The sequence below is a fragment of the Trachemys scripta genome, chromosome 1 (genome assembly GCF_013100865.1).
Source record: "Trachemys scripta elegans isolate TJP31775 chromosome 1, CAS_Tse_1.0, whole genome shotgun sequence".
Classification (NCBI taxonomy): domain Eukaryota; kingdom Metazoa; phylum Chordata; order Testudines; family Emydidae; genus Trachemys; species Trachemys scripta.
Window position 1 is genome coordinate 124,916,624 of NC_048298.1, and position 23,649 is coordinate 124,940,272.

Sequence of the window (23,649 nt, forward strand, 5' to 3'; positions counted from 1 at the left end):
ACCTCTGGAGTGGTGCCAAGAAGTAGACTGAAAAACTCATTTGTACTTACTATTTATACTTATTGCAAAATTATGAGCCCCTAAATTGAACCTGCCTGAGGTAGTTCCGACAATTTTTTCTATCAAATGGTTTTCAGGGCTTTTGGAGTCTTACTGTACCCAACGTGATTTTTATTTTTTACAAGCCACTTAGGCAAGGTTCACAAAAACAGTGCTCTGTGCTCCCTCTGCTGGCTCTTTAGCAGCAGCTAACTTAAAAATATCTCTCACCAAGAGCTATGTGTTTAGCATTGGTGGTCCTGGGGAAGCCACACAAAAGCGTTGTGGTGTGCTTTAAAATAGTAGAGAACATAGCATTGGTTAAACAAAACAAGCCCCATTAATTTCAGCTGTTTTCAAAGCCACCTGTGTGTCAAATAGAAAATATCACACCAACACAGGCAGGGAGGGGGGAACCGCTCAGCTTTCTCAGATGGTATTACAGACCATTGAATAAAAATAACCTGAAATAACTCGGAGTCCTTTTAGTTACTATGGGCAAATGGAAATCTGTATATTGAAAAGCCTTCTCGCCTCAGAGTTAATTAACAACATTCACTGGGACAGGTTCAGTTGTGGAGCTATGTGAAGAGACCAAAATGGTAACCAGATACTCGGTGTGAAAAAGCATTGTTCAAGACATCTCATGCAGCACAACTTGTCCTCTCATGCCACTGGCTTTTCCCCCTCCAGAACTGCTCCCAGATTGAAGCATGTGGCTAACATGAAGGCCATCCTACCACATGTTAGGGGCTCAACTAAGGAAATGCAGACAACTGGAAGGACTTACCTCCACAGGATAGTTCATCCTGAAGCAGAACAAGGTGCACCGGACAAGAACACCGGGTTGTACCGTCACCCTTCACAATACAAATGTGCGAACACCCGCCATTGTCTTGAGAACAAGGATGCTGTCCTGTAATTTATAAACAAGATCTTTATGCAATATAACCTCAAACCCACATGTCTGGTTGAGATTATTTAGAGAGAAGAAATTAATTGGTAAAGCTTGGGGAAAAAATAATCCAGATTTACTTATTCAGGCCCTGATCCCATAATGAGCTCAGATGGGGTAAATCCTGTGCACTTCTGCAGAACCCACTTGCTTTGGTGGGGCTTTGCATGGACACAGGAGGTTCACCTGCATGGAGCTCATTATGACAATGGCCTGCCTCCCTTTCTCCCTTCCCGAATGGAAAACCTTCTGGACAAGCAGCTCCAGAGTGTATCTAATTATTTGTGATCTGAAGCATCATAAAAAAAAAAATCATGCAGTGCAACCTTTTAAAAACAGTAAACAAAACTGGTAAAGTAAAGGTTGTTTCTTGGGAAAGATGGAATTAGTTCTGGAGGACTACAACAAAGGTACCATGAATTTAATACTGCACTCTCTCTCTCTCTCTCTCTCTCTAAGCCATTAAAAAAAAAAAAGCAGCAAACTTTTCTGATTTACAAAGTCTGAAGCATTTGCACTGCCTCTAAAACTCAAATGAATATGCTCTAGATAAATATGTCTTTTCATTTTAATGTTTAATAAGGATACCCTGTTTCTTCTTGAAATTCTTGACAGATTTACTGTGATTAATGGCAAACAAAGCCAGTAGTCGTCTGCTTTAATTAATATCCCCAGACAGTTTCCTAAAAAAATTCTCCAGTTCAAAGCACACTTCATACTTATGTTAACGTGATTGCTTCCTCTATGATGGCTGTGGCTCCACTTGGCTGCACCCATCTCCAGCCATCCCCCCATTCATTTCAACTTAGTAAAAGTTTGTGCCCTTGAAAAAAAATCTTTAAAAACTATTTGAGCATATTTACTCCTGGTGAAAGGGGCTGAAGTCCTCTAAACAGACAAAGCATGTGGCAAGCTAAGCTTCACTACTCCACCCCATGAATGGGCCACAGCCCTGATCCAAAGGAACCTCCATCAGGTTGATGGTATTTTAGTCTCTATATCCATTCAATCCTTGGTGTCTGTCATAGGACTACCTATAAGGTTGCCCATTAAGGTATGTCTACACTGGAGCTGGAAGGTATAATTTCTAGCTCACGGAGACCTGCACTATTTCCTTCTGATCAAGCTAGCGGGCTAAAAATCAAAGCGCACTTGCAGTAGTGCAAGCAGGGGAAGGGACTAGCCGCCCCAAGTATGTACCTAGGCTCTTCGACAGGATCATAACTCAGGGCAGCTAGCCCCTCCAGCCGCTCGCACCACCATGGCTTCCCTTCTCTTTAGTGTGCCAGCTCAATCAGAGCTAACATGCACATGTCTCCTCAAGCTGGGAATCACACCTTCCAGCTCTAGTGTAGACACACCTTGAGTGACAAACCACGATAGTGGTTTTTGTGATGGTCTCCTATCCACTAGGACTTGTACTAAGAAAACTCCACACAGGCCCCTTATCAGCCTTTTGGCCACTACTGATCTGGGGTGGATTTAAATCAGTGACATAGGAAGAAATGTCTCCCTATGCCATTAATAATCCTCTGTTGCGCCACTTCCCACCCTTAACCCCACACTCCCTATTGTTTCTTGGTAATGGGGATGGTACTTACTGTATTCCTGGATGTTTAGCTCTTTCACTGCATGTATGTCGCTGAGCTGTGCAATACGAGCCTGGACTTTTGTACGTCCTTCTCGACCAGTCATGTCAATTTTTTCAATCATTTGCTGTTGCTTGTCAATCCAGTACAGCCAGTTTTCAAATACTGTGAGCCCAACGGGTTGCAAGATATTGGAGTCTTCTAAAACTATTCGATTCGCCCCTTTGGAAAGGAGGTTGTGGTTTAACAATTGGAAGAGACCGAGATATCATCATGAACATATTTTACATAGATACAAATATGTATATTTTATACACACTCACAGTCCAATGTCCTCAGTAGCTGTCTGGATTTAAATTCTGCAGCCAGATACCCAATATACACAGCACACCTGTGCAGGGAGTGAAAGCTCCAAGGTAGCTTCAGGGTAACCCAAAAAATTGAAGGTGTTTTTAATTTTATATTATAGCGAGTAGTACAGTGACCATAGTACCACATGTGTTACTGATTCAACTTTTTCATTTTGTACTGCAAATTGTACTGTACTGATGAGGTATAACTGCATTCTAGAAGTAGTTAGATGTTCCAACTGCTGGAAGGGTAGAGAAAAAGTGGGTATAAGGTATAAGAACGGCCAAATGGGGCCAGACCAATAGTTAATCTAGCCCAGTACCCTGTTTTTCGACAACACCAGCTGCTTCAGAGGGAATGAACAGAACCGATAATCACTGAGGGATCCATCCCATCGTCTACTCCCGGTTTCTGGCAATCAGAGGCTAGGGACACCCGGAGCTAGGGACACCCGCATCCCTTACCATCTTAGCTAATAGCCATTGATGGATCTGTTCCCGTTAACTTATCTAATTTTTTTTAACCCCATTATAGCTTTGGCCTTCACAACATCCCCTGGCAATGAGTTCCACAGGTAGACTGCATTCCATGCTTAATTTGTACCAGGGCTTGCCTGGGCTGAGCCCCGGCATCTCTAGGCTCTTCTGTGTATCTTTTCCAATTCTAATATATATTTTTTGAAATGGGGTGACTAGAACTGCACACAGTATTCAAAATGTGAGCAAACCATGGATTTATATAGAGGCAATATGATATTTTCTGTCTTATTATCTCTCTGTCTCTTTCCTAATGGTTCCTAACGTTCTGTTAGCTTTTTTGACTGCTGCTACACATTAAATGGATGTTTTCAGAGAAATATTCACAAGGACTCCAAGATCGCTTTCTTGAGTCTTAACGACTAATTTAGACCCCATCACAGTTGAGATTAGGTTTTCCAATGTGCATTTCTTAGCACTTATCAACACTGAACTTCATCTGCCATTTTGTTGCCCAGTGACCCAGTTTTGTAAGATCCCTTTGTAAGTCTTTGCAATCTGCTTTGGATTTCACTATCTTCAGTAATTTTGTATCATCTGCTAATTTTGCCACCTGACAGTCTACCCATTTTTCAAGACCCTTTATGAATATGTTGAACAGCACTGGTTCCAGTACAGATTCCCAAGGGACACTGCTATTTACCTCTCTCCATTCTGAAAATTGGTAATTTATTCCTACCCTTTGTTTCCTGTCTTTTAACCAGTTACTGATCCATGAGAGGACCTTCCCTATTATCCTATGACTGCTTAGGCTGCTTAAGAGCCTTTGGTGAGGGATCTTGTCAAATGCTGGTACACCATATCCACTGGATCACCCTTGTTTTTTGACCCCCTCAAAGAATTCTAATAGATTGGTGAGGCATGATTTCCCTTTTACAAAAGCCATGTTGACTCTTCCCCCAACAAATTGTATTCATTTAAGTGTCTAATAATTTTGTTCTTTATTACAGTTTCAACCAATTTACCCCTGGTACTGAAGTTAGGCTTACTGGCCGGTAATTGCCAGGATTGCCTCTGGAGCCTTATTTTAAATTTGGTGTCATTAGCTATCTGCCAGTTATCTGGTACAGAAGCTGATTTAAATGATAAGTTACACATCAGAGTTAGTAGTTCTGCAATTTCATATCAGAGTCCCTTCAGAACTCTTGGGTGAATGCCATCTGGTCCTGGTGAATTATTACTGTTAAATTTATCAATTTGTTCCAAAACCTTCTCTACTGACACCTAAATCTGGGACAGTTCCTCAGTTTTGTCATCTAATAAGAATGGCTCAGGTGTGGGAATCTCCCTGCATCAGTCTTCACGGCAGAGGATGTGAAAGAATTCAATTAGCTTTTCCGCAATGGCCGTACTTTCCTGGAACACCCCTTAAGCACCTCAATTGTCCAGTAGCGCCACTGATTGTTTGGAAGGCTTCCTACATCTGATATACTTAACAATTTTTTGCTGTTAGTTTTTGAGTCTTTGGGTAGCTGGTCTTCAAATTCTTTTTTGGCCTGCCTAATTATATTTTTATATTTGCCATGCCAGAATTTATGCTCATTTCTATTTTCCTCAGTAGGATTTAACTTGCAATTTTAAAGGATGCATTTTTGCCTCTAACCACTACTTTTACTTTGTTGTTTAGCCATGGTAACGCATTTTTGATTTGCTTATTATGTTTTTTAATTTTAAAATATGTTTAATTTAATTTGAGTCTATTATAGTGTTTTTAAAAAGTTTCCATGCAGCTTGCAAGCATTTCACTTTTGTGACTATAGCTTTTAATTTCCGTTTAACTAGAGTCCTCATTTTTGTGTAGTTCCCCTTTCTGAAGTTAAATGCTACTGTGGTGGGCTTCTTTGGTGTTTTCTCTCCCACAAGGATGTTAAATTTAATTACATTATGGTCGTTATTACCAAGTGGTTCAGCTATAAGGCAATTTGGGGTTTTGGCTCTCATGAGGTGATTAAGATTTTTGGCAAAGAGGAGGGGAAGTACTCCCCTCCCCCATCCCTTGTGGAAAGGATCAACAGCAATTTTAAGTTTTGTGCATGGGCTTGAACTCTTTGGACTGTCTTCATCAGGGGGAAAAAAGGGGGTGGTATTGATTTGTGTTCACTAATATGATGTAAAATCCTAGAGAAGACAAGGCACGTTGTAGTTTTCACACTGGTTAGTAGGAAAATGTAAATCCTCAACTCCCTCGTAGTCTAACTCAACCTGAAAACTTGTGTGAAAACTATAAACTGGATTTTTATTTTGTGTTAGTTAATTTGAGTTAGGGAATATACCGTTTTTCCCAGTGAAGACTCCCTCTCAGTTCTCTATATTAGCAATCCTCGACAGCGACCAGAAGAAGCACATTAGTTGAATGTTTAAGCTACAGTGATAGGCACTTAATTATTTAACAGCACTGACTTTTAAATAGTCATTATTAGATTTCAGAGTTAAAATTCCATTCAGATGAAAGGGAGCACAATTCAGACTTGTCTCATACTTGCTGAAGATGGCTTGCAAACTTAGTCTGCACCACTTTACATCGACTTTTTACATTTATTTTCTTCACAACTCTTGGGCTAGAAACTTATATTTTAACCCCCCCCCCCCAAACTTAGATTACACTACACTGTGTAATTACGCTGTGAATTCGGTGACCTGTAAACAGATTCAATTAATTTATTATGCCCTGCACTTATGATTACTTTTACTCACACACTGTCATCACAGGAACTAAAAGTATAGAGAACCCACAGCTGAAATGTTTGGATCCAAATCCAAACACTGCCAAACCTTCTGGGGTGTTCAGGTAATTTCTATCTGAAGCTTAAAAAAAACCAAAACAACAACAGTACAGCAGGCAATAGCTTGTGAACATGTTCAACAACACTATGCTTTCCCAAAAAAGTAACTGACATTAAAAAAAAAAAAAAAAAAAGACACTAGGACAGTGAACCACCACATATAAAAGGCTACCATTTTTTTTCAAGGAATGAGTGGCCAAGATTTGCTTTTGGGATCAAAAAGTTGTTATTATAATGCCTGAACATTTTATTATTTCATAATCTCAAGTTTTCTATCCTTCAGTGTATGTTTATTAATATAAATAACTATGTTTTGCATTTTTATAGTATTTCATTAGATGCTCTCAAAGTGCTTTACAATAAGTTAAACTAATTATCATCTCCATTTTAAGATGGGCAAAGTGAGACACAGATAGGTGAAGTAGCTTGCCTGGTGTCTCAGTGATTAGCTGCTAGATTCTGGCCTGGTCTACACTTAAAACCTAGAGAGTGACTTTCCTACAGCCCACAGTAGTGTGAAAAATCCACATCTATGATTGCCGCAACTATGCTGACCCTTAACCCCCAGCACAGACACAGCTAGGTCAATGGAAGAATGATTCCATCAACCTAGCTACCGTTGCTCAGGGAATAGGAGTTCCTACAGCAACAGATAACCCCCCATCTTTCGCTGTAGTCTATGTCTATACTGTGGGGTTATGCTGGCATAGCTATGGTGCCATAGCTATACTGTACAGTGCCTGTAGTGTAGACTTGGCTCTGACACAGCACCTAGGAATCCTCCCCCCGTGGCTTTAAACTATAGACGGCACTTTCACTCCATTATCTGGAGCTACACCAGTGATGAATTTGGCTCTAGTAAAGATGCTGATGGATTATGTAGAGGGATGTATCCAGCTTGATGCAGAAATTACTAGGTGAGGTTCTATGGCGTGTGTAATGCATGAGGTCAGCTAGATGACCATAATGGCCCCTTTTGGCCTTAAAATCTATGAGTATAAGTCATCTGTTGCGGGAACACTAGCTGTGAGATGCCAAGAAGGGGTGGAGATGCAGAGAAAGAGGACCTGAGAAAGGGAAGTGTGACTGTTGAAGTCGACCTTTACAAAAATAAATGTTTCACTTTTTTTGGACAGAGTTCTTTTATGATCCAGTGAGGAGGTGGGGGATCGACATGACATTTCTCAACATATTGCAAAAACTTTTAGTTTAAAAATCTCAATCTCTTAAAGTATCTCAGTTTTTCACCCACATTTATGACCGAGTTTAATTTACTAAATGTGACTAAACCAAGACCGTGATATTTATCCTTCATATAAACAAGAAACCCTAAAGTGGGGACCACAAAGTTCACAAAGCATCCACTAGTCCCACCAGGAATGTTATAAAGAAAGTTCCTAAAGGTTTAGAAATCCAGGTTTGCTCAAGAATGAAACATGACTAACAGGACTTTTCTCCTGCCATTACTTCCCTTCTACACAGGGGGAAACTGACTGGAATAGCCGTTCCAGACTAGCTGCCTGTGTGGGAACACAATTCCAGAATACAAGTCAATGTATTCCAGAATAATTAATGTGTGTCCAAAATAAACTAATTATTCTGGAATATATTGACCTTTTATTCCAAACTAGTGTCCACATGATAAGCTATTCCAGTCCATTTCCCTGTGTAGACGAGCCTTCACTTATGTGAGAAGTCCAATCGACTTCAACGCGATTTCTATTATTAGGAAAACACAACTGGGCCCCAGGTATCTGTTGGGAGCATTGTCCTCTCTCCTATCCTATCCCATATGAAACACGCTGTCTCTCTTTGTAAGAGTAGCAGCATCTGCAGACCCAGGAAGCAAGAGAGTTTTTAAGAACACACATGCAGAAAAATTATGCTCTCAGTTAAAAAAAAAAAAAAAAAGCCTATTAATCAGCATTCTTTAACTAGCAATCTGTCTCAGCAGTTAGGATTTACACTGATAATTGCTGTAACTTATCTTGCAGTACAAATGTCTAAAGATGAGTGTTTTGGAAAGAAATTTCTCCATGTTTATGGAAGGAATGGTGAGGTTTTAATAAACAATACATAAAATCTGACAGCTGTTTTTTTTTTTTTTTTAAAAGTAAGATAATTTAAAAACAAAAGAGTGGGTTTATAATTAACACCAGCCTTTGACTTTGGTGTTCTAAAAATTGACATAACAGATGCAAAAGGAGAAACAAGGAATGAGTAAGTTTCAGATGTCAGTTAAATCATGCTGAATCTGTGGTGGTCAAGGTCATCCAAGGATACATCATACGAAAATTTCAATGTTTTAATGCATTAAGTGTGATTAAGAGTCAGAGTTCTTTTTCTGAATCTTCCATTAACTTACTGTGTGTCATTGGGCAAATTGCTTACACTTGCAGTGTCTCGGAGTATGGCTACACTTGTGAGGTAGAGCACATTAAAGCAGCCCCAGATGCCCTAACTCACAACCCATCCACACTGGCAAGGCACTTAGAGCGCCTGGACTCTGCAGCTGGAGCGCTCCTGGTAATCCACCTCCACGAAAAGCATAACGCTTGGTGCGCCTCGGCTGAAACACCCCAGCGTCAGTGTGACCGAGGTGTTGCATTACTGCGCTCTGACTGGCCTCCAGAAACATCCCATAATCCCCTTAAGTCAAGTGGCCACTCTTGTCACTGTTTTGGAATTGGCTGCAAGAATGCGGCTATGCCCTTTCAAAACTCCATTTTTGACAGCCGGCATGCTTGTCTGCTCTGGAACAAAGCAACGATTAGTGTGGAATGCTGCTTGCTGTGAGTGTGAGAGGGAGAGGAAAGAGGGAGGGGGGTCTGCTGCTGTCTGAACTTACAAGACAGCATGCTGACACACTCTCAGCCCCCCAAAAACCCACTCTCTCTCTCCCCCCACATACACACAACACACTCCCTGTCACGCTCCACCCCCCTCTGCATTTGAAAAGCACCTTGCAGCCACTTACATGCTGGGATAGCTACCACAATGCACTGCTCTCTGTGGCGTTGCAAGAGCTGCTAATGTGGCCATGCCATGTGCTTGAATCCGACTGTGTGGACACACTGCAATGCTTTCCCTACTGCACTCTCCAAGGGCTGGTTTAACTCACAGCGCTCTACATCTGCAAGTGCAGCCATACCCTCAGACCCAATCATCTGTAAAATTGAAATAATACTACTTGTCCTATTATACAGATATGTTATGAAACTTAAATAGAAAACTGAAAGCAAATTGGTGTCGTTGGATGGAATGCACTACAGAATTCTAAAGCATTATTATATCATGAATGAGCATATATCAATGCAATATTATACTACCAAATTCATTTATTTTCCATCACCAATCTCTACTCTTACTCTCATATCTCATATACGCATGCAGATGGGGGAACGGACATGCATCTGAAGTACAAGGACATAGACATTTCAGGGATTACATAGTTTATGTTGCCATAGGCACAGAAATGGCTAGTGCATGCTGACTTAACACTATAGCACAGATTTTTCACCAACTGGGCACTTCCTGATTTGCTTGAAAGATACTAGTACTCCAAAAAAGTGATGTTCGTGAAAAATAGCAGTGATTATTTGTGAACTGGCTTTGAGGGAGATGCTAACCAAGGTCTTGACGCTAGAAACTGAAGTGAACAGCACTAATATTGAGCAACTAATAGTGCAAATGAATGTCTAAACGTAAATTCTACTTTACCTGAAAGGTCACTGCTCTCAATTCTCCGGAGCTCTGAATCAGCCCAGAATAACTTGCTCAGCTGGCTGTCAAGGGCCAGGGCTATAGGTTTACTCAAGCCACTGAAAAAGAGAATTTCCCGTTCAGTTCCATCCAGTGCTGCCCTCTCGATTTTGGGTGACCTTTCTTGCAGATTAGTGAAATACATGTACCTGTAACAGGAATAGTTAGAGTCAAACAGATTTGTAAATTATGCAGGTTTTTATTAACTTTTTTTCTCTAACAATGTCTCAGAGAGACAAACATCCCTCCTCACTACTGTGCAAAGGGGGAGGGAGGAAGGCAGCTATTTAATACAATGACTGATTTGGGGAAAAACAAATATTTTCAATGTCGGGCTAAACTGTCCCTTCCCCTTTGCAGGTGCTCTGCAGGGATAGGAGGAAGGGGAAACAGGCTACCTGGGCCTAGTACACATGCAGGAAACAGGCTTGTTCTATTTCTCAGTGCTTGGGTGTGCAAGGGAGGAGGCCAGCTAGCACTGCCTTGGAACTGACCATCTGTACAGGCGGTGTTTCTAGGCAGGATGGGGCCATGTCTCTTGCCCTACATTTCACCAGGATGCGTGTGTGTGTGTGTGTGTGTGTGTGTGTGTGTGTGAGAGAGAGTGAGAGTGAAGAGGGCAGGGACATAACCAGAATTCTCCTATGGCTAGGGCCCAGAGCTCCCTGCACCCAGCCCCACACCCTCCCTGCTGCTCCCCGATACCCAGTCCTGCACCCAGCTCCACATATACTCCCCTCCAGCTTTCCCCACTGCACCCAGCCCCATGGTCTCCCTGCCTTACACCCAGCCCTGAGCTCTCATCCAGAGAGGCCCTCAGGCTGAAAAGCATCATCCCCACCAGGAGCCAGGTGGTTTTGGGAGCTCCACGCCCCATCCTCCTTCTGCAGCTCTACTTCCCAGGAAGCCCCAAGAGCTTGGATTCAATCCTCCACTGCTCCTGGGGACTAGGGGTGCTGCCTGCTCCACTTCTTCCCAGGGGTTGGGGTGCCCGGTGCCGAGTGCCCAAAGCACTGTAAAGGTGGGGCGGGGGAGAAACATGGAGTCGCAACACCCCTCAAATCTATGGGGCAGCAGAGCCAAATTTGTGTGAGTGGTGGTGTGACCTGGTGCATGGGGTTGCAGTGTCACTCAAATTTGGCCTCGTTGCCTCTCCCTCATGACAGTGTCAAATTTCTAGCTCCAGTCCAGGGCCAAGTGGGGTGGAGGTGGAGGGAGGGTGAGCCCTCTGAGCCCCCCACTGCACCCATTTTAAAGATGTATCAAGACCTGCTCTGTATTGGGCTTCTCCCCTTCTATTACACAACACTACCATGCTCTAAGGAAACCTCCTCTCCTCCCCAACGAGGCTCATCCTCAGGAGGGCTATAATTGAACCCTGCTAACCTTTACCAGTCAGTGGAAGAATTCACAGTATTTTACGCTAAGAATTTTAAAGTCTCAACCTTTAGCATCAACACAAGAGTTCCAAAGCTACCTTTTTTTGATGAAGGGTAGCCAGCAGCTAGAAGATTTATTAATAGGATCTCTGGGCTGGATTTTCCCTACTATTCCACATTATAACTACATACCCTTTCTCTGGGTTCACCACAATGGCCCGGGGCCTGTCGTCTTCTCCTTTCAGCACCACGCCCATTGGTCTCCCATCCAAGCGTGTCACATTAATCACATTAGTGGCTTCACAAGTCCAGTAGATGTAGCGGCTGTAGATATCAATGCTCAGATCATAGGGCTGCATGTCCAGGTTCTGATTGGGAACCGGACTCGTCACCACAGTAAGGCTCTGGGAAATCACCAGAAGGGTATTACATTCAGGGTGTCACCTAGAATTGTATTTGCTATATCTGCTGTATGTGAAATTGTTCAAAGTTAGAAGGAGGCCTCCAAAATATAATCCTAGACCAGGGAACACATGTTCAGTTGTTCCTCTCTCTCTCTCTCTCTGTCCCTTGGTGAGCAACAGCAGAGTGAGCAGTGGACACAAAACACTTACCCTGGCAGATTTAGGGGGATGGAAATCATACCATTTGGTTGCAGCCCAGAAGAACTAATGATGTTGTTGGGCTTTGTGGGGGTATCAAAGGTGGATGGGGGAGTGGCACCGACACTCACCAGTGCCAGGAGTTTTGAGAGGCTGTGGACGCTGTATGACTGGCTGTACTATGCCTTAAAGGACAATTATTGTCTGCTGAAAATTTCTCTCTCATTCACCAATCCAAAACAGATTACATTGGTTAAATCCCAACCACTCTAAGAGAGAAGACAGCTAGATCACTAAAGTCAAGGTTTCCACTGGGAAAGACACTCTCTAGGCCTTGGCCTGGCACAGTTTTGATGTTTCACTTCTCATGGGGTTTTGATGTTTCACTTCTCATCCTCTTTTTCTTAATAAACCAAACTCCTTAGACAGTCCAGTTCCTCAGTACATAGACTAACGTGAATACAGAATATGCAGCTCTCTACAAAAGGAAGTCCATGTCACCAATAATTCCTAAACCTGAGCAGTCTATAGGATCGATGAGCAGGAAAAGAAACGTTCAGGCGGCCAGCAGATGGCTTGGACAACAGCTCTTGCATCAATCCTCCATCATTTTCATCACATGTGATTTTCCTTCTCACATATTAGGAACCCTGCTAATTGGTAGAGGGAACATCTGCTAGCACTAGTCCTTGGTCTAGGTATGAAATTTAGCACTTTGGAATATTCCCATTTTACTCCCATTTAAGTTTTCCCTGTTCCACCTACTCAAGTGTTTTAACCACGTGTAATCCCCGTTTCTGGCCCTCTTCAGTGTATAGAAAATTATTAAGAAGAAATTAAAATCTCTTCACAGATAAGATCAAAGTAGTCTTCTCTGTGAGAAACCCGATTTACCCCACCCAGGCAACTTTATTAGAGACATATCGATCCAACTGAAATTCCATGTACCACATCTTAGCCTCCGACAGTCTCTCTAGAAAGCCTGGAGTAAATTCAATGTGACATTCTGGGGATAGAGGTGCTTCGTAAAGTAGTTTGTCTTGCACTTTTGAAAAATTTGCCTAACTTTTTTTTTTGGCTTGTCACATCTTCCAAAGCACTTGGCCTAGAAACTGCACATTTGTTTTATTTTGCTGGTCCTGGAGAGATCTGGCACTTTTGAGTAGTTTTGGATGTTAAATTATTTAGACGTTCACAAAAAACATCCCCTAAATAGGAGTGAAGGCTGATCAAGCATTTCAATGGAATCCAACTCACACTTCCCACACCCTCCTTAAGAAACTGCACTTTCTTTTAACAAAAAACATTTACGTCTTCAATTCCCCGCCACCAAAAATAAATAAAACATTTTAAAAGTCTGAGAATGAACACTTGTATAAGCCTTAATCAATTACTGTTACCTCATCCATCCTGCATGCACCACCCTTTGTCGCCAGCCCCATCCATGCCTCCTCTCTGCTCCCCAATCATGTGCTCCCTTTCCATGCTGCTGGGACACTTGCAACTCTGGCCTTGGCTACACTTGCAGCTGTACAGCGCTGTGAGGTAAACCTGTCTTCGTACAGTTGAGTAGGGAAAAGCGCTGCAGTCTGTCGATGCTGACAGCTGCCCAGCGCAGTGGCGTGGCCACACTTGCAACATTTGCAGCTGTGTTGGGAGCAGTGCATTATGGGCAGCTATCCCAGCATTCATGTGGCTGCAACGTGCTTTTCAAAACGGGGGTGGGGGTGGAGTGTGACAGGGAGTGCGGGGGGGGGAGAGAGAGTGCTTTTTGGAGCGTGCTCATTCATTCACTCACTCAAAGCAAACAGCAAACTGTTTGCTTTTCTCTGTGGTACGAGCTTTGAAACCGGCACTTCCGCATTCCTGCGGCCGGTCACAACAATGGAGAGGATTGGCCACTTGACAAGGTGATTAGTACAGCGCTGCAAGTGTTTACACTCACACCCGTGAGTCGTAGCCACTCCGCTGTATCTCTTATGCTTCTCGGGGAGGTGGAGTACCTGCAGTGGTGTACCCAGGGAGATACAGCGCTGTAAGTGCCCTGCCAGTGTGGATGGGGAGTGAGTTACAGCGCTGGGGGAGGCTTTACAGCGCTGTAACTTGCAAGTGTAGCCAAGGCCTTTGTTTCATGCCTCTCATCCAGTGTCCTACTGGTCTACTACCCCACTCAGTGTGCCTCTCCTCATGCCTACACCAGAACTCCCCAACTCCCAGACAGGAGCTGTGTACCACATTGGCATGCAGTCCCAAATCTCTTACTCTCAAGTCAGTGTACCTTCCCCAGTCAACTCTATTCCCCTGCACAGACTATTGCCCCCTCTGTATTTCCTACATGAATCCTACTATCCATTTCTATTGAGATTCTCATCACCACCAGCTCAGACCAGCTACAGCGAACCTGGAGCTAGCAGGAGGTCTGTCTATTTATATTATTTAAAATGTAATCATTGCTTCATATAAACAGTGCCTCATCTCTTTGCAATTCCTCTCACTGGATACCTGGCTGCCATCTTCTTGTGCCTTCCGGATAATGTTCTGCCGAGAGTCAATCCAATAAAGCTGTTTATCTAGGGGGTCATAATCGATGGCCCGGACGTTCCTGAGACTGTGGATAGGGAGTATGATATCTGGACTCTGTTGCTCATCTATCACCATGCGATTAATTGCGTTCTTCTGACTGAACAACAGGAAAGTTGTAGGAGCTTTAAAAAAAAGGGGGGGGGGACATACAGAGCAGAAACACTGGTTATCTATGTACCCAGTATTAGCATTACTGCACAAAAGCTATCAATACCCTACATTCCCCCAGAAACTACCCCTTTCCTCCTCCCCACACATACACACATTTGCACAGACAGAGCTTTTCTTTTTTTTTTTTTTGGAAGGGCTTTAAAGGCATCTATCTTTTAAAATAAACTCTTATGTGTGGGGATGTAAAAAGCAAGGATAATTTCAAATGCAAACAGAAGGAAGAATATGGACACACTTGTTGAAATTATCACAAAATCCAGGTTATCAATTTAAAACATTTTCCCCAAGTCTCTTTACAGCATCCTTTTAGCTCATTAGTCTGCCTGCAATAAAGTTATAGTGCACTGTAGCCCAAGTCCCAGCATCCTCAGTAAAGTAGAGCTCAAGCCTGGAAAGATCAGCAGGGGGACATTTCACCCATTCCAACCTATAAAACATGCTAGGTAACACCTGGGGGAGTGAGGGTCCAGAGAACATCCTCTGTCTTTATTATTTTAGGCATGTACTTTGAGTAGTTTTTCTGGCTGCTGCTAAGAAAAAAGTTTCATTGGCATAAAAATATACTTTTCACACTGTTCAAAATTCTGACCTAGGTGCAAGTTATTTTTGCTTTTTGAAAAACCTGGATTTTCCCCCAAGCATTTCACCGATGACGTTTTTCTATATTTAATCACTAATAGAATATAAGACAAAAGCAAACCAAACACACCCACACACACAGTTTGTTGTACGCATGTAGTATAAACAGCAGAAAACCACATTTGGAAAGGTCAAATCCCTTATTCATTAGATAAACCCGCATGTTAAGGGACATGTGCAAAAGAGGACAGTTTAGGCCAAAACAAAGGAAGTTGTGAAAGGAGGCTTGCATGCTTTCAGTTACAAACAGTCAAATCCCTCTGCTCTCCCTTCCAGAGAACCTCTGTCATTCTCAGAGATCCACTCGGTAAGAACTTCAAAAGGAAAGTTATCAAATAATTGTCTTCTTGGTATCTGTAAACTCAGACTTCTCTAGCATTAGTATTACCCAAATGGATGGCTCGTTGTATGTAGTGGTAGGGCAAATTTCCCATTTTAAGTCCCTCCATTCTCTGCAACTCAGTTTGGGTTTTGAAAAGCATTTTCCATTCTCCAATGTAATTTCTCCCAACAGCCATATATTTTAACTATATTTCTGGAAGGAACTGTGGGTGAAACACAGCAGCATCCCAGCCGGGGAACTGCTTCAAGCTCAACAATGCAGTGTTGGCTCTGAAAGTTTGAGTTCCCAGCTCTAGTTGCTCTCCTTCCCATAATTAAAAGAATATGTGCACTGTGGTCAACAAAGGGAGGAACTGGCCTCTAGACAGGACTTGTGCTAGAATAATGCTCAGAAACACATAACCAAGTAAAATAGGCAAGAGAAAGTTAAAATGATCCATGCTCCAATTACAGAGGCCAAGAGAAAAATTAAATTACAAGCAAAAAAATCGAAGTCTCCAATTACCTACAAATGAGAAGTGGGAAATCTACCAGGGTTGAACATAGCTGAAAAGCTGTTAATGCCTAATGAAAGACTTTGAACCATACTGTTTAGGAACAGTTCTACATCTTTATAGTATAACATGTTTTCTGTATTTTTCTCATTGCTTTGTAACTAAACATTTCCAAGAAAACAGGATTTTTACGTGACTTTATTACTTATTTCTTGTCCAAAGACAAACCCCCTGCTTATGATATCATAGTTATCACCACAACTATGTCAATTATTCTTTTGACATGCAGTAAAGGAGGAAGAAGGGAATGGTACAAAGATTTTGCTTGCATGCAAGTGGTCCCTTGTAACAAACAGAAAAGAAATACCGAAAATGTGGGGTGTGCAAAGCAGAAATGTTTCCAAGAGGATGATTTCCAAAGTATTCCATGGAGGTGATAGTCTCAGAATAAGTGACACCTGACTTGGGCTTAGTGCAGCAGTTAGATCTCTTTACTCATGCATAATGCAGATGAGATAATATCTGACTCTCTTAACCCACTGACTAATCTGAATGACACCAGCAGAAACCATCCAAGCATCTTGGCAGTCAAAAACGGAGGTTACTTGCCAGTAACTGGAGTTTCTTCAAGATGTGTGGTCCCTATCTGTATTCTATACATTAGGTATGCATGTGCACTGTGTGCCCGAGTCCAGAAGTTTTTGCAAGCAGTGTCCAATGACCCACACATGTGCTGTAGCTCTCATGCTCCAAACCAAGAGCATAAAAGGTGATGTGGGCCGATGCCTTTCCAGTTTCCATTCTTACCGCAGTTCAAACAATCCACAGCAGAGGGGACGGAGGGCAGGTAGGGAGGCCACACACCTCGAAGAGCATCCAGTTAACAGTAAGTAGCCTGCATTTCTTCCTCAAGTGATGGTCTCTATGTGTATTCCCCACGTGGGAGATTAATCAGTGGTAAGACCAGAGGTGGGTGCAAGAAGGCCAACGCTGACTGTAGTACTGCTGTCCCCACAGCTGTGTCTGCATTTGACCAGACCAGAGCATTATGACTTGTGACGGTATGCAGAGAGCTCCAATTAGCTGCCCTCCATATCGCTGGGAGGGGTACATCTCTCAGCAATGCAGCCAAAATAACTTGCCCTCTAGTAGAATTAGCCCTCACCTGCTCTGGAGGGGGAATATAAGCTAGTTGGTAACAAAGGGTAACACAACTCGAGATCCATTTTGAATGTCTTTGTATCTATGTAGCTTGACCCTTGATCACTCTGCTATGAAAACAAATCGTTTAGGTGTCTTAACATCATTTGTTCTTTGCAGATAAAAGGCCAAAGCACTTGAGACATCTAGAAAATGCAGTCAGCTCCCTTCATCTGAGGTATGCAATTTTCAAAAAGACACCAGTAAATGGACTACTTGACTCATATGAAACTCAGAAGCTATTTTAGGAATGAATCTACAGTGGGGTTATAACAAGAGCTTTTCTTTATAGAATGTAGTATACGGTGGGTCCACCATGAGCACTCCCAGCTCACTAACCCTTCTAGCTGACATTATGTCTATTAGAAAGGCCACCTTCATGGACAGGTGGGTCATAGAACATATGGCTAGAAGCTGAAAGAGGGAAGGGGAGCTAGCAAGCAACGACAAAACAAAACTGAGGTTCCACTAAGGTGCAAACTTCACCAATGGTGAAAAGGATCTGAGACGCTTCTTCAAAAATCTAGTTGTGACAGGATGAGTGAATACTGTATGGTTATCCACCAGAAAATGGAAATTGCTGATCGCTACTGATCGCTATATGGCAGGCGACCAGTTTGGCTTAACAGTGAAATCCTTGCTGACCTTAAATGCAAAAAAGAAGCTTACAAGAAGTGGAAGATTGGACAAATGACCAGGGAGGAGTATAAAAATATTGCTCAGGCATGCTGGAGTGAAATCAGGAAGGCCAAATCACACTTGGAGTTGCAGCTAGCAAAAGATGTTAAGAGTAACAAGAAGGATTTCTTAAGGTATGTTAGCAACAAGAAGAAAGTCGAGGAAAGTGTGGGCCCCTTACTGAATGAGGGAGGCAACCTAGTGACAGAGGATGTGGAAAAAGCTAATGTACTCAATGCTTTTTTTTTTTGCCTCTGTCTTCACGAACAAGGTTAGCCCCCAGACTGCTGGACTGGGCAGCACAGTATGGGGAGGAGGTGACCAGCCCTCCGTGGAGAAAGAAGTGGTTCAGGACTATTTAGAAAAGCTGGACGAGCACAAGTCCATGGGGCTGGATGCTCTGCATCCGAGGGTGCTAAAGGAGTTGGCGGATGTGACTGCAAAGCCATTGGCCACTATCTTTGAAAACTCATGGCGATCGGGGGAGGTCCCGGATGACTGGAAAAAGGCTAATGTGGTGCCCATCTTTAAAAAAGGGAAGGAGGAGGATCTAGTGAACTACAGGCCAGTCAGCCTCACCTCAGTCCCTGGAAAAATCATGGAGCAGGTCAAGGAATCAATTCTGAAGCATTTAGAAGAGAGGAAAGTGATCAGGAACAGTCAGCATGGATTCACCAAGGGCAAGTCATGCCTGACTAACCTAATTGCCTCTTATGACGAGATAACTGGCTCTGTGGATGAGGAGAAAGCAGTGGACGTGTTATTCCTTGACTTTAGCAAAGCTTTTGATACGGTCTCCCACAGTATTCTTGCCAGCAAGTTAAAGTAGTATGGCCTGGATGAATGGACTATAAGGTGGATAGAAAGCTGACTAAATCGTTGGGCTCAACGGGTAGTGATCAATGGCTCCATGTCTAGTTGGCAGCCGGTATCAAGCAGAGTGCCCCAAGGGTCGGTACTGGGCTGGTTTTGTTCAATATCTTCATTAATGATCTGGAGAATGGCGTGGATTGCACCCTCAGCAAGTTTGCAGATGTCACTAAACTGGGAGGAATGGTAGATACGCTGGAGGGTAGAGACAGGATACAGAGGGACCTAGACAAATTAGAGGATTGGGCAAAAAGAAATCTGATGAGGTTCAATGAGGACAAGTGCAGAGTCCTGCACTTAGGACGGAAGAATCCCATGCACTACTACAGACTAGGGACCAAATGGTTAGGTAGCAGTTCTGAAGAAAAGGACCTAGGGGTTACAGTGGACAAGAAGCTGGATATAAGTCAACAGTGTGCCCTTGTTGCCAAGAAGGCTAACGGCATTTTGGGCTGTATAAGTAGGGGCATTACCAGCAGATCATGGGACGTGATCATTCCCCTCTATTCGACACTGGTGAGGCCTCATTTGGAGTACAGGTCTGTCTCATCTTACGCGGGGGTTCCGTTCCGCAGTTGGCGCGTAAAGCGAAAACCGTGTATAGCCAAAACCCCATTGAGTTCAATGGCGAGCGAAATCGCCCGCACTACAGGTATAGTATTAAAACTGTTTTTCTCTTTTTGTGTTTCTTTGTTTTGTTTTTGCCAACCGTGTAAAGTTGAAATCGCGCATGTTAAATGCGCGTAAGATGTGACAAACCTGTACTGTGTCCAGTTTTGGGACCCACACTACAAGGAGGATGTGGAAAAACTGGAAAGAGTCCAGTGGAGGGCAACAAAAATGATTAGTGGGCTAGAGCACATGACTTATGAGGAGAAGCTGAGGGAACTGGAAGAGAAGAATGAGGGGGGATTTGATAGCTGCCTTCAACTACAGGAAAAGGGGTTCCAAAGAGGATGGCTCTAGACTGTTCTCAGTGGTAGCAGATGACAGAACAAGGAGTAATAGTCTCAAGTTGCAGTGGGGGAGATTTAGGTTGGATATTAGGAAAAACTTTTTCACTGGGAGGGTGGTGAAGCACTGGAATGGGTTACCTAGGGAGGTGATGGAATCTCCTTCCTTAGAGGTTTTTAAGCTCAGGCTTGACAAAGCCCTGGCTGGGATGATTTAGTTGGGGATTGGTCCTGCTTTGAGCAGGGGTTGGACTAGATGACCTCCTGAGGTCCCTTCCAACCCTGATATTCTATGATTCTACTAAATGTACTTGCAGAGAATTGAGCACGAGACCTGAAGACTGAAGAATAAGTAGATACTCTAAGATAGGAAGGATCCCAGCAGATTTTGGACACAAGTTGCATTGGTGAGCCCAGGGGGAGAAATGCTTCCATTTTGCTTAACAGCACCTTCTCACAGACTCTTTTCTGCTTTGGTTAAGGATGGATTGCACCCATTTATAACATGAGCATTCTATTTCTGATGCCCATCCAAATACCAGGCCCTGAGTTGCAACAGTCCCAGGTTGGGATGCTACAATTTGCACTTATGCACTCAAAATCCGGCAACGTGGGGATGTTCTTGGGTGGGTGAACTGAGGCCTTCAGTAGACTGTAAACTGAACTGTCTCAACCAGTTGGGTGCAAACAGGAAAACATCTGTCTTGATGGATATTCTGTAGCACTTGTGGTGTCAAAAGCATATCCCAGGCAACCCTTCCATGACACCAGTAGGGCATCTTCTATCAAGCCCTTGCCCAGGGCAACTCTGGAGAGGTATTGAGGAAGTTTCCTGTCCTCCCATGAGGTGAAAAGGTCCGATGTCGGCATTCCCCATTGGGTGAAGATGTCATCAAGAACCAAATTATGAATCTCCCATTGGTGATTTGTAGAAAAATGTCTGCTCAAGCAGTCCATTAGGGAGTTTTGCAAGCCTGGTAAGGAAGCTGCTGATAGGAATATGCGATGGCTGATGCACCAATTCCAAAGGGTGACTGCATCTATGCACAAAGGGAGAGATCTCACCCTCCCTGCTTGTTTACATAAAATACTGTTGTCATGTTGTCCGACGTTATTTGGACATGTCTGGATTGGATGAGGGAGGAACGAGTCACAGGCTCGATGGACCACCTGGAATTCTATCAACCATGTGAGCATCCCAACCCAAGAGGAAAGCATCCGTAATGAGGATTGCCTCAGGAGTCAGTGTGAGGAAAGGGATCCCTACCCAAGCCTTCTCCACTTTTGTCCACCAGACAAAAGTCTAAAACTTTAGGCAGAACTTTCACCTTGGTTTATGTTGCCTTTCTCTGGTGAGTACACAGAAAGAAGCCAGGGTTCTAGGCAGTGGAAATAAAACTTGACAAACAATATCACATGTGTCCATGAAGCCACATGGCTGAAGAGGGAAAAGGCAAATTCTGATTGATGCCCTGTTTCTGACACTGACCTGATGTATGTGCATGCTCATGGCCTGAAACATCTTGAGAGGCAGATATGCTCTTGCTGCAGTCGAGTCCAATGCCCCCCCACATAAAATTTATGCGACTCGTGGGGGTCAACATGGATTTTCATGACTGATGCAGAAACCCAGGGAAGGCAGAAGACTGAGTAGAACGCTGGTTGCTTACTAGACTTCCTTGAAGGAACCGCCCATCAGTAGCCAGTCAGCAAGGTAGGGGACGACTGTAAATCCCTCCCTTCTCATCCAAGCTGCCACTATTGAAAAGACCTTTGTAAAGACCCAGGATGCAATAACTAGCCCAAAGCGGGAGGGACTCTAAATTAGTAATGCTCTTCATCGAAGAGGAATCTGAGGAACCTCTTGTGGGCTGGGTGGACGTCTATGAAAATGTGTGTCTAATGTTGAAAGCCGCAAACCATGTGTCCTCCTCTAACGAGGGAATTACGGATGCCAAGGGGAGCATGCAGAGTTTTAGTTTTATAATGAACCTGTTCAGCTTTTCTCAGATCAAGAATTGGCCTCCATCCCCCATTCTTCTTGTGGATGGAGAAGTAAGGGGGATAGAATTCCCTCCCTTGATGTTGAGGTGGAACCCTTTCTATGGCTCCCCTGAGAAGGGAGATCACCTCTTGTCGCAGAATCACCCCATGAGAGTGGTCCGTGAAAAAGAATGAAGAAGGGGGTTTGTGGGTAGGAGGTACCAGAGACTCGATCAGTTAGATGCCATAAATAATCTCTAATATCCATTTGTCTGTAGTTAGGGCAGTTTTTGCCAAATGGGGTGTGGAAGCCTTTGAATATCAGAGGAGGGGAATGAAGTGGCATCAATAAAGGGACATAGGTCTCAACAGTACCATGGGGGAAAAAAAACACTCTTTGCTTGGGGTTAGAGTATGACGTGGTGATGAATGTTGTAGAGGCTGGGTTCCTGGGTTTATAAACCCTCTGTCTCTTGAGAGTTAGCTCCTGAGAACATTGGTGGTAAAATGGCTGTGGTGGTCTTGCCCTATTAGCCCTGTCTATGGTGTTTTCTTTTTGGGGCAAGGATATAAATGCCTGTGAATCAAGTTTTGTCCTCAAGTCTTTGAGGGAGTGGAGACACTCATCTGTCTTCTGGAATAGGTTGATAGTATCGAAGGGCAGATATTGGATGGTACTCTGGACCTCTAGGAAAACACGAGGATCATAACCACAAATCTCTCCTCATAACAATGGCCATAGCCATTGCCCTAGATGCAGTATAGTTGCATCCACCATGGCCTAGAGGGAAATTTTGGCTACCAATCTGCCCTCATCCACTAGGGCCTGGAAGCAGGCCCTATGCCCCTCAGGGAGCTCGTCCTTGAATTCCAAAACTTCTTATAATTAGTAAAATCATATTTGGCCAAGAGGGCCTGATAATTTGAGATCCTGAACTGGAGGGAGGTGAAAGAAGACCTTTCCCCTTAGAAGGTTGAGTCGCTTGTATCCCTTCTTTGAGGGAGTAGCCTTTAGGTGCTGCTACTTGGACCACTCTGTAGCCGCCTGTACCACCAAAGCATCTGAACAAAAACTCCCCTTCCCCCCCCCCCCCCGGATGGAACAAAGCAGTGCTTCTTGGCCCAATTAGAGGTAGAAGCGCAAGAAACAGAAGTGTGGCAAATCATCTTTGCTGGGTCCATGATGACGACCTTGTGATGGGGAGAGCCACTTGACTGCAGACCAGATGGCTGCAGAACATCTAGGAAACTATGCTGAGGCTCCTGATCTCCCTGAAGCTGAATCTGTAACTCTGCAGCAACCCTGGGCATGAGCTCTTGATATTGTTTAAAGTCATCTGGCAGGGATGGAGAAGATGGAGTAACTGCCTCATTTGGTGAAGATGTCGAGATTGCTACTGGAATAGGCTCACCTTCCCTTTCTGAATACGCTGACGGGGCCGGTTGTAGGTATCTGGGAAGTGGCAAATAGGATTCCTGCACTGATCCTGAGTCTAGGGTAGGGCTCCCATGATCCCCAATATTGCCAGTAGGATGGATCAACTGCCAAAGGAGAACCCCTTGGCATGGGGTGGGGAAGCCTGTTTCTTGGCCAACTGTATCTGCCTGGAGGTCAGAACCATGATCTTCTGGGGCTCCTGTCTTGTGCCACCTTTCCCTGATGCTGCAGAGACTCTTGCAGGGGCTAAGACTCATCCAAACAGAAAGCTGAATCCTTATCTCCAGCAGAATCAATGATAC

General features: G+C 43.7%; 1 protein-coding gene across 2 annotated transcripts in view; it reads right to left on the reverse strand.

Annotated features, from left to right (window-relative positions):
- Positions 1-23,649, reverse strand: part of LRP6 (LDL receptor related protein 6) — a 202,185-nt gene that overhangs the window by 16,612 nt on the left and 161,924 nt on the right. For both annotated transcript variants that reach the window (XM_034784364.1, XM_034784371.1), the window contains 5 exons: positions 14,499-14,701; positions 11,587-11,798; positions 9,974-10,164; positions 2,596-2,805; positions 830-955 (listed from right to left, as the gene is read on the reverse strand). In XM_034784364.1, the coding sequence (XP_034640255.1) occupies positions 830-955; positions 2,596-2,805; positions 9,974-10,164; positions 11,587-11,798; positions 14,499-14,701 (942 nt within the window). The remainder of the gene's footprint in view (positions 1-829; positions 956-2,595; positions 2,806-9,973; positions 10,165-11,586; positions 11,799-14,498; positions 14,702-23,649) is intronic.